At 32.5% G+C, this 12,085-nt stretch overlaps 1 protein-coding gene across 1 annotated transcript in view; it reads right to left on the reverse strand.

Moving 5' to 3' along the window:
• raskol (Ras GTPase-activating protein raskol) overlaps positions 1-12,085 on the reverse strand; it is a 60,741-nt gene that overhangs the window by 10,196 nt on the left and 38,460 nt on the right. Inside the window, exon 2 of the mRNA XM_018536940.1 lies at positions 4,539-4,633. Within this exon, the coding sequence (XP_018392442.1) occupies positions 4,539-4,633 (95 nt within the window). The remainder of the gene's footprint in view (positions 1-4,538; positions 4,634-12,085) is intronic.

Here is a 12,085-nt window from a genome sequence, read left to right on the forward strand (position 1 = left end):
GTGCATTACGGTTTCATGTGTTCAACTAAAAATCGGCATTAACATTTTGATGATAATAATTAACATGAACATCGTATAAATATTTATCGGAAATTCCATTAAAATATCTTTCAAGTTTATACTAAAAAGTTATTTATACGTAGAATCAATAATAAATTTTTTACAACAGTCTTTTAAATTTTCATTTATGTTACAATTTTTTATGTAACTCGGCACAATATCACGATTAAGTAAATTAAAGATTGTGGTTTCATCCTCCTACAATTTTGTTGACACTATAGTTACACGGTCAGTTACATACATCACATATGTGTGTATATGTTAACACGCTTCAAACAAATTCAAATAAAATTCTTTTTTAAACAACACAAAATAAATACAATCACATTATGCGTAATTGTAAATTTTTCAGTTTATATTGGTCAGTGTAATTTTTTAAATTATTCTATTAATAAATGTATTTCTGACGCGAAACAATGACAATTATAATGTTTTTATCCATCACCGTTTGACAAGATAACTGTTTTCTGAACGCGAATGTGCCGACTTTGTTCTGCGAGATTTCGAGAAAGCGGCGCGCGCGATTTCGCGGCGAAATCTCGTCGTCGACTGACGCAGATGTTTGCTCATCCGGGTAGCCGAAGTCAAGGGATCCTTGGGGCGCGCACCTTTGTGTCGCGACCGAAAACTCTGCCCCTACATTCAGGTAAGGTAAAACGGGCTAAACCCCTCGATTCCCCTCATAGTCCCTCTTCTACGACGCGCTCCTCCGTTCCCGACACCGGTAAGGACAAAAACGTCTTCGAGGGGTTCTCAAATCGGAGGCTGCAGCGTTCGCTGATTGAATCTTCCAATCGGTCTCACTCTATCGCGTAGAACGTGCCGCACATACGAAATAAGCGACCGATTGAATGTCTCAAACGTTTCCTTTATTGCACTTGCAATGCATATAAAGTTATTCATTTCCGTTATTTTCCGTTAATGTTTCAATATAATATAGAGGAACTAAGAATTATTTAAAATAAATGTGTCTCGGAGAAGATAGAGTCATGATCCCCTTGTAAAGTTTATTTAAAATTCTATATATTGATTAAATTTTTTATTTTCTTCAATTAATCGTAGCTACATATTTATTAGGTTTTTTGCAAATATGGAAGAAAGACTTTCAACATATAAAACAATTTATTACTGACATTCGCTTGATATCTTTTTGTCTTATTCGGATATCGATGGCAATCGGATTATTAAGCCACATATAGGGGACAACTGGTAAATAATTCGTTTCATAAACGGTAGCCTTCGACGTTCCTTAACCGGAAATAGCAGTGTAGTTGTCAAGACTTGTCCCGAAACCAGTCCGTTCGTCCTTTTGTTCCTTTAAAACCCTTTGCCAACGACCTTACAATCCCCTTCCTATCGAACACTGCATGTGTAGACCGCCATCATGCACCGAGCATCGATCGTGTATGAAAAACAGTGTACTAAAAAAGTTTTTTTAAAATCTTAATTGATGACTGAATAAAATATGCCTATCTTTTACTTTCCTATAGACAGTTTAGATTTATTTTTGATAGAATCAATATAAAATGGAACTCTCTTACAGTTTATTTATAATTTTTGATATTGTTTCGTAAAATACAATAAAATTAGTTTGTTTAATCATAAAGATGTGGGAAAATTTGCGTATACCTATTTAAATTGTAAATAGTAAGTTTTCTCTACAAAAAAAAATTTGGCGGGAAAACGATAGTTGCGACCTAATCTAGCACGTGAGAATTGAGAACACCTGCAAAGCCTGGATCGATATATCACATTGCATATTTTTCACATTCGAGTTAAATACAAAGTATTGTAATAACATGAATGAATAATAATTCAAATAACTATAAAACAAATTTTACGAAATAATTCTTGAAAATATTTAAAAAGTAAAGAAAAATTTGAGGAATCTCATCGTGATTGAAGAAAAAATAAAAATACAAAAACGGGTTATTTCACATTCAAAAAAGAAAACATTGGCTGGTCGCCGATTTGGGAGATTTGTAAAATCAAAATGTGATCGCGAAAGATTGAAATCCTGTTTTCGTGAATTGGCAAACAGAACATGCAAGGAAGAGCAAGAAAGAGATTTCTGGTCTGAAAATACAAGTAGTAGAAGTTTGGATGTGAGTTATATGTATAGGTGTACGATGTAAAATGGTGCGACAATACGTTCTCTGTTATCGGGAATTCGACGATCGGTATGGGAACATTTTCCCGAAGAAGGATGTTGATCTGATAACATATCTCTTGAAGTGTGCTTGCAGAGTAAAACCTTTGTCCGTTCGATCCGTTGCCGCAAGAAACACCCAAGTGCCGATAAATCTGTCCGAGAGAATCCGCGCGTGATTAGCGGAGATCTAATCCGCGAAGTTAATGTACTCGCTAAGACGCTGTTGACGGAAAAGTATTCTCGCGCGATAGCAATCTGTGACCTATCGGGTTAAAAAGAAATTCAATGCGCGATTGTGCGGCATTCGCTGAAGGGATCAAAAGTTAAATATCTTATAACAGTAAAATCTGGCGATCACGACATTCATTCAATTCAATGCAAATTTGACGCTATAAAAGTTTGTTGAGTGATCGATTACTACCCTATTAAGCGAATTACGACACTTGATTTGAAATCAGTGCACTCCGATAGATACTTTCATCATATTTTTAAAATGTTTAATGTTTCACACATTATATCATCATAGGATGCTTCTATATAATTTTATAATTTGCAAATCACCAAACATAGTTCGTATAAATGCTGATCGCAGAATGATGATTACCGCACACAAGATACATAGCTTTAATATTGATTTTACTACACATTCACGTTAAACAAATAAGAATTAAAATGTCTCACGTAACTTAATGATTATTACGTTTAAACGCACAATTGCTACTTTGATGTTAATAAAGTAGGAATTAGAATGCTACGCTAAATGAGCGAAGAAATTAGCGTACAAAAACATTTCACGCAAAGTCATTTCTGCTCCCGATGATGATCCGAATAGATAACGTGGCTAGTAATCATAAACTTTGCGATATCACGTGGACATTTCGCGCTAGAGAAAATTCTGTTCGTCGCACCAGGCGCGAATCACTCTATCATTACATCGATTGTCAGCCCGATAATATCGACAGTGAGAGGCAGGTAGATATATATGTGACGGCGAATATGGCCCCGTCCCCCCGTTCAATTAAATTAACGCGAAATTGTCAGACGAAAGCGATTCCCTCTCGCGCGGCGCGGGCGATGTTAAATATAGCCGTGAATCGGTTAACGTCAGGCGCCCATGGAAAATGAGATCGCTGAACCCACCACCATGTCGTCGTCGTCGCGGCGAGGCAGTCTATATATGGAGTACCAGGACGGTATAACGAACTAATTACAACGTATCATGTGTGCGAATACAGAGACATGGACATTTCGGCGGGATCTCGTGAATATTCAACGCGCCGGGCATTAAGTTAGCCGACGAGCCGACGTAAACTATGTACGTCCTCAGCTATCCGAGGAAAGCTCTTCTCATCCCGGCTCTTTCATCCTGGAGAATCAATTCTCATTCATGAGCGGCCAATCCACGATACATACAGAGTGGTCTATCTTAATTTACAAGAGGATATTGCATGTTAAACAAATGTATCAGAGATAAAAGTTACGCGATCGATTAATTTCATAGGTAAACACTTTTTTAATACAATAATCGATATAACTCTTTTTTCTTCTTTAAATATTTACATATATGTATATATAAAAAGGAAATCGATTCGATTTTCCTGGAAATATATTATTATATTAAACACAAAAATTTATAGACCTGTATTTTTTATATCGACCCTTTTTGATATTTTTATAATGAATGAAACAACTCTCTAAAATTAATGTTTATATTTGATTCTAAGTAATTATGAACGAAATGGTAAAATGTGTACATGGGAAAAAAACGTTATGGTTGCTGCACAACCAAAAATAAAGATAATTTTCTTCCATCAATATCGCAAAATATGTGTGCCAACGAAGTGTTAATAAAAAAAAAATCGAAAGATTAAATAAAAATTAATATTTTCCAATATAGTATATAATATTATTCTTCTCAGTTGTTAATATTTATAAATACTTATAAATAAACACAATATTTGCAATCTGTGTATTTGCAATGCTAAAGAGGACTCCAAAACAAAAGTCAAAGCGTACAATTAATTTAAAATAATAATGATATCATCCTTCTCATGAAATAATAAAAGTTTTAACATTACAATTTGCTGCGCCTTTCCACCGCGCTGTACTCTCATTAATCTTGAATTTCTTTGTTCATTACGTTTAAAAATTTGAGAGTAGGTATAATAATTATGTTACATTTAAATTTTATAAATAAGTTATACGAGAATGATACTTTGAATCGACGTGGAGTGCCATGTGTTAGGAAAATAGTATCATAGTATGACATTACTGAGTGAAGCATCCGCTTTTAACTAATTATGCGCAAGCAATAAAATTGACTTACAACAATTCTGTTTGGGGTGACATCCAGAGGCCGTGCGCCGAGCACGGGAGTGGCGGGCGCGCTACCCCTTCGACAAGCCTTCTCATATGATGTGTCTGAAACAGAATCGAACAACTCGCATGAGCGTGCGCTTAGACGCTTAGACTCAATAATAGTAATTGGCGTGTCGTGTTTCGGATACGCCCGCAGTAGTAATTCGGCCGAAGTAAGCTGAAACCACGTTGTGGCGATGATTATACAGTCTGCGCCAATGTTAGTTCCATTGGCTGCCATTGAGCGAGCAGTACTCGGAGTAACGCGATATGTTCGTTCAATCGTTTTGTTGCACAAAGCTACAGTTAATTTTGGATAAACATAAAGTCTTATAAATAAGAAAAATTTGAAAGTCAGAAATCAAACGCTTAAATCTTATAGAGTAACAGACGATATTGTCAACAAAATCGATCGGCATTATTAACAAAATATTTTATCATCTTTTGCTTCTATTCACTTTTCTTTAGAATTTCACTTATCTCACATATTTTCACTTCCGCTACTTTAGTGAGCTATTTGCACAATTTGAGATAGTTATTTTTTCTTTCCTTTATTTATATATACTATTACTAAATTAATTCTTTGCAGTTAATCCTTTCTATATATATATATATATATACAGGGTGTCCCATTTTAATCTATCGGTCGAAATATCTCCTAAAATACGCCAGCTATAAAAAAATGTTTCAAATAAAAATGGAATGGTGTCGAGGGGGACACATTTTAGTCATATTGTTTTTTTTCTAAGTGGAGGCGCTAAAAAGATATGAAGGTCACCTCCACTTTTTTAAATGGAATTATGTAATTTTTTTTAGATAACGTGATTCCTCTAACTATTTTGCATAAAAGTATTAAGGTAGAGATACCAAAAAACCAATAATTTTCGAGATATTTTACACTTTATTTTGGTACATTTTGACACACAATGTTAAATAACTCGTAAACTGTTGACTTTTTGATTATCGTACCTTAATACTTTTGTGAACAGAATAATGAGATAAATCAAATGGTGTAAAGAAAACACATAGTTGCTTTAAAAATAATATGTATGCAAAATGGATAATTTTTTAAATACGCAACTATGTGTTTTCTTTACACCATTTGATTTATCTCATTATTCTGTTCACAAAAGTATTAAGGTACGATAATCAAAAAGTCAACAGTTTACGAGTTATTTAACATTGTGTGTCAAAATGTACCAAAATAAAGTGTAAAATATCTCGAAAATTATTGGTTTTTTGGTATCTCTACCTTAATACTTTTATGCAAAATAGTTAGAGGAATCACGTTATCTAAAAAAAATTACATAATTCCATTTAAAAAAGTGGAGGTGACCTTCATATCTTTTTAGCGCCTCCACTTAGAAAAAAAACAATATGACTAAAATGTGTCCCCCTCGACACCATTCCATTTTTATTTGAAACATTTTTTTATAGCTGGCGTATTTTAGGAGATATTTCGACCGATAGATTAAAATGGGACACCCTGTATATATATATATATATTGTATAAGATATATTTTACATTGTAAACAAATAATTTGATTTATAATACTATTTCAGAAATTAGATTAATTTTTGGTAGACATGAAGTGAATATTCTCAAATTTAAATCATTATTAAACAAAACCTTTCAATTATATTGTACTTAAAACCACCATTACAATATTATTAAGAACATTAAAAAAAATGTTTAATTTTAAATTAGAACTCAATTCGCTTGGCTTACCTAAACATATTCGTCGTAATAAAAATAACAGCCAAGTTCTTCTGATAAGAAAAATGTTAGTTATTGTATTTATTTGTATTAACTACTTCAGACAAGTATACCAAGAATAAATAGGCGCGTACTTGACGTTCATATTATTTGCGTTTACTCCTTTGCTAGAGAGGGGTACTCGGGTAACAGAAATCGGTTGAGGGAGAAGAAACCGAAAGCAGCCCTGTAATTAACGCCCTTACAAGAACTTGGGGTACTTTTTAAGCCTTCCTCCTGAGCTTCTCTGTTTACGGTCAGCGGTTTAAACGGTTACCTTACACAAGAGTCTCGGATTACTCGCGCTTCTATGTAAAGGGTTCTAGACGTGTACAGAGTGTTCTCGCATTCAAGTTCTTATACGTAATCTTAAATAAAAATATTCTTTTTTAAATTTTATTTAAAGTATTAAAATTAGCTTTTTCGATCCCTTTATACATAAACAGTCAATTATACTTGTCACATGAATTGTCAAAATAAGTTATTATAAGAAATAAAGCCGACAGTATTTTTATCTTCAGATTGAAATATGAAGAAGGTAATTAAACAAAATTTATTGCTCACTTAAATACAAATAAATTTTATTATAAGTAAATTGATAATGTACGAAAATATATCTGACATTTTTTTCAAATAAACTCGATAATCTTACAATTTTTAAACGGTACTTTATTAAAGTAACGATAAGCGATACACAAACATATTGAATATGCCATGACTGATCGTAATATCGTATGTATGTATATAATACCTACTATACGCGTTTGGTTATGACGATGATAGTTTTGCGCACACACGATTCCTTCCATCACGATTACACGTGGAACCTGTAAAACTTTAATGCGAACATCTCGCTCTTTTTACGATGCAAGATGATAAAGATGTTCGGAAATAAATGCCTGTCCAATTGGAGCAATTCCGGTGAGAGGGCGTAAAAACATAAAAGTCGAGTGAAGATGTTACGCGTACATGTTTCGTGTGTTTATGAGTCTTGCTAAACATACGGAAATCACTTGAAGGAGATTACTTAAAGAAAAGCTCATGTATCACATATCTTTGAAACGAGGTATTTTCGCAAAGAAATTATTTTCACAAAAAAATTATTTTATATTTTGGTTACATGTAAAATTACTCACGATAAGAGCCAAATTGAAGACACTGCGGTATTTTCCACAATAATAAAGTTGATTGTGAAATTTTCGAGCATTTGAGGGAGAATTTTGTACATTTTCTACAGTAATTAATTGTTCCCGTTTATTCTTTTCAATATCATGTGTGTTACCTATTATTTGCATATAACAATTCTACAATTATATTCTTTCCATTGTATTATTGTCATACTGACCATATATATAATAATTCATCGCATTGCAATACTATTCTATTATTATGACACGTTATTGTTATCTTTATTAACACACAGATTGCGTCTTTATCGCGAAGTACTGGCGAAACAAGACGGCTGACATAAGTATCGCTGGTCGTGCGAAGCAAATCCAGAATCAACTTTTTACGAGCATCGTAAAAAGCTCTCTGCTCCGGCATGCTACCTGCTAATTAATTTCTGGTTTATACGGCTCATCGGCATAAAGAAAATGCCGCGGAAACTTATCGAGGATTAGAGTTGCTTTAAAATATTTCAAAGTCTCCGAAAAACCAACATTTACTATACAGATATTATTTCATAGAACAAAATAATCATTAAACAAATAAAATTATACAAGTTTCTGTATAGCTAACTTTCTTTGACATTTAAAGAATTATATTTAAATTGTTATTAAATTATTCAGGATAGAAATGTGATAAAAGATGGAAAAATAAAAGCAATAATAAATAGTTTGTTTCTTTGTGAAAACTGTCTTCACATTTTATTACCATACAAAAATAACTGGTATCTTATATTAAATACAATTAGTTAAAAATACTGATAAATTTTTTGAAAATAGTTGTATGGTCGTAAAGGATAAGAATTAATAACAAACTGAACGGATATATGTTAAAATAGAAAAAAAGTTAAACAGATAATCAAAATAATAGAGTGCATTTTTTCGCAATATACTATTTAATATAATATTAAAATACTAAAAAAGAAAATAAACTTTCGTTGAATAAAATATAATAAAATATTACTAAAATAATATTAAAAGTTATTTCATTAATTAAAATTAATTAATTCGAATTATTGAAAATATAGCTAAAAACATATCACAATTAGAAATTTTCTGCTCCATGCGTCAGTAAATGTTAATTAAGTTCACGATGAAGCAATCTCTCCTTCGTTCTCTTTCTTTTGCGATTTCGCCCTTTTTTCCTCGTGGCCTTGCAGCTGCACCGGTTGCATCGGCCTGGTGCAGCATGGGGAGAAACGCATCCTTTGTGTGCGCTCGAGTGGCCTGAGGAGGAGGCGACACAAAGAGAACTCGAATCGAAATCGAAATGCGACGACGACGGAATGAAATCGAGCGTAATGGCAGGAGTAAATTTACTCTCCACCTCGGCAATCCTTTCGCGTTTCGTGATTTAGCGCTAACAATCGCAGCATAAGTCAGCGATTATTTTAATGATCGAGAAACGAGCGAGTCGGTTGTGCGAGTGAAAGCGAGAGATCGTGATCAATCTCGAAATACTATATGTAGATCAATCTTAGACACATTTTTCAAGCATTGTGTTCTGAAATCTGACCAATCGAACTCCTAATCAAAAAGTGACAGTCGAAAGCGTACGATTGCGACTATTTTTCATAAGAGGAGTCGTTCCAGTGGAGGAGGGCGTGTGCGACACTGTCACAAAACGGTGACTTTATAATATGGCTTGTAGAAAAGAGGCGTTTCTGCTCCAATCTTTCAGATTGGAGAAAATTGACCTTGTCAATCATTGTGGTAAAGAGATTTAATTATTGTAATCAAAATGCTTACTTATTGATTTTTAATAGGGTTAATAACTGGCATTAAGTATCTATAATATACTACCTGCTTGTATTAGAGAGGAAAATAAAATAATTATTTTTTTAAATTTTATTTATATTATTGTTTTATTATTATTCAGCACACAATAAAATCTCAGAATGATAACAAATATAATTCAAAATTCAAGGCAGTATCACAATTTTCTCAAAATATAGATATGCAGATATATTATTTAATAGTAAGACTCTCAGTATTACGTTAAAAAGTAAGCATTTGATTTAAGAAATACATATCTATTTTTAATTAAAAAATTCTAATTTTAAAATAAATGTTACCAAATTATTAATTGCGTTATTTCAAAGTACAAATAATTGAAATATATTGGATGAAATATAATTACAAAATCTCGTTAATATCAATTACGCACATCTGGCACAGACACGCCTAGAAAGGAGTCAAACGATCTACCTCCCCATATCCTTTCTGTTCATATATTCGTACGTTTCTATTTCATGTATTATAGTATTATACCTTACGCACAGGGAGACTCATTAGTCCGCTATCGACGACTAAAAGGGACCAGTGCAATTTTTCATCGCACGACTGGTCATTAACGAGACGTATACGGAACTGTAACAATAGCAGTCGCCAGGCTGACTCGCGGATATTTATGAATTGATATGACGTGTGCTTATCGCGAGGGTCAGATAAATCATGTAGACGAGGTCGGCGTAATTGTTATGAGCGAAATGCGGACCATTTGGGGTCTCTCGTTTCACGACAAATGACTTGTTGCGAAATCGACGAGCGCGAAACGAATGTTCGTAGATCGATTTAGAAATTTGTACTCGTAACACAGTTTCTCTTGGATGCGATCATACGTACGTTACGTTTTAATGTTTAAGAATATGGATATATGGTATACATATTTTTAAAACTACTATTATTTCATAATTTTCTATAGACATACAAATTAAGTTAATCAAATTAATTCTATCAAAGTAAAGCAAAATAATTTGAAGATTAATAGAAATTTTCAAATTGTAATAAAAAATTGAGCTCTCTCTCTCTCTCTCTCTCTCTATCTCTCTTGCATAGTATATTCAATCAAACATAAAAAAACATACACTACTGCATCAATAGTGTATGTTTTGTATGTTTAATTCTGTATATAGGTACTATATATGCGATCTTTTATTATATTGTACAATTTGAAAATTTCTATTAATCTATTCAAATTATCTCGCTATATCCTCAATTTTACTATTTTACAGTTCTTGTATTTCATTTTCCTGTATTATATTAAATTTGTTCTATTTTTATTATAAATAAGGCATTCGATTTTCAATTTTTCAATAAAATTATATTTTAATAATATATTATTATATAATACGAATAAAAAGTGCTGACGTAACAAATAAATTTACTAAATATGATCTAAATATAGCTTAACAAATTTTATTTAAAAAATCTTTAAAAAATATAACTTATTACGTCTTTTAAAATAATAATTTTAAGTAAAACAAAGATTATTCACAAATTGATAATATGTGATTGTATATAATCCTCGTCAAAAAAATCGGTCTCTTAAATTCTATATCATGGTGTAATCATAAGTAACAAACCGCTTTTGTTTATTGGTTTTTCGATTGGAAACTTATATCGAATAAAGCAATTCTCTCTCAATAATAATCGAATGACTCGTTCGTGTCAATGTGACAACGGAAACGCGTTTCGAATTGACACTCATCGTTGTAACACGCGCGAGTTTATCGCAAACGTCATGTGCAGACAGCAGATGTAATCTGGACCGGAGGATACATGAGATGAGTGTATCCAGATTTTCACGGAAAATATTTTCTTCTTATAACAAAGTCCGAAAACTCATTTGCGATTAATTTTAATTATTAAATATTGTAGAATAATACTTGCAGAAACATAAGTTAAAATATCTTATAAAATTTTTAAAAGATAAAAAGTAATAAAGAAAAGTAGCAAAATTTTAAATATAGGTTTTTATTATAATTTTTATCTAATTTTTTATGTGTATTTTTTATTAGATTTTTTATTAGAATTTTTCATTAATAAAAATATCCTTTTTCGTGTGTCCCTTCGAAATTTCGTTCTAGTTCATCGTCGCACGTTGCGATTTCAATGCATGCATGGCATTTGCGAATACATCACGATACACCGTGCTGTTTACGGCGTTATTGTCGTCCGATAAACTGGCCGTTGTAAATAATTATTTGTGTATGCGTATCGCGTCTATACACCAACGCAGTCCGTCCACCAGCCATTGGATGTACGCCCATAGATAAGATCGCGATGCTAAGCTCGTTGGTCGACCGTGTGAGGAAGCAGTCGTGAATTTACGAGCTTCTTCTCGCTGCTGCTGTCTTTAAGTTCACCGAACATTTGTCTCATATGATTCCAAAGAAAAAATAACGTCAAGAAATGGTAATAACATTGGATTCAATACAAGCACACATTACCAGAGAAATCTTACAAAACTGTAGTCACTAGTGTATTAATAATACACGGAAGGAATGGTTTTGCTAAAGTAATCTAAAAATTTAGCGATATAAATAGATACAGATCTGAAAATATTACAATTTCGTTTAGACCATCAAAATAATTACGTACTCTAAAAGTATTGGTGTAGATTTAACACTCATGCGGAGTCTATATACATATTATGTAAACAAATTCATGTAATTCCATTTAAAAAAGTGGAGGCGAACTTCATATCTTTTTAGTGCCTCCACCTAGACAAACAACGTAACCAAAACACGTTCCCCTCTCAAAATCGTTCCACTTCCATCTGAAATATTTTTTATATAATTAAAAACAAGT

This window comes from Cyphomyrmex costatus, unplaced genomic scaffold, assembly GCF_001594065.2.
Source record: "Cyphomyrmex costatus isolate MS0001 unplaced genomic scaffold, Ccosl1.0 scaffold162, whole genome shotgun sequence".
NCBI lineage: Eukaryota > Metazoa > Arthropoda > Insecta > Hymenoptera > Formicidae > Cyphomyrmex > Cyphomyrmex costatus.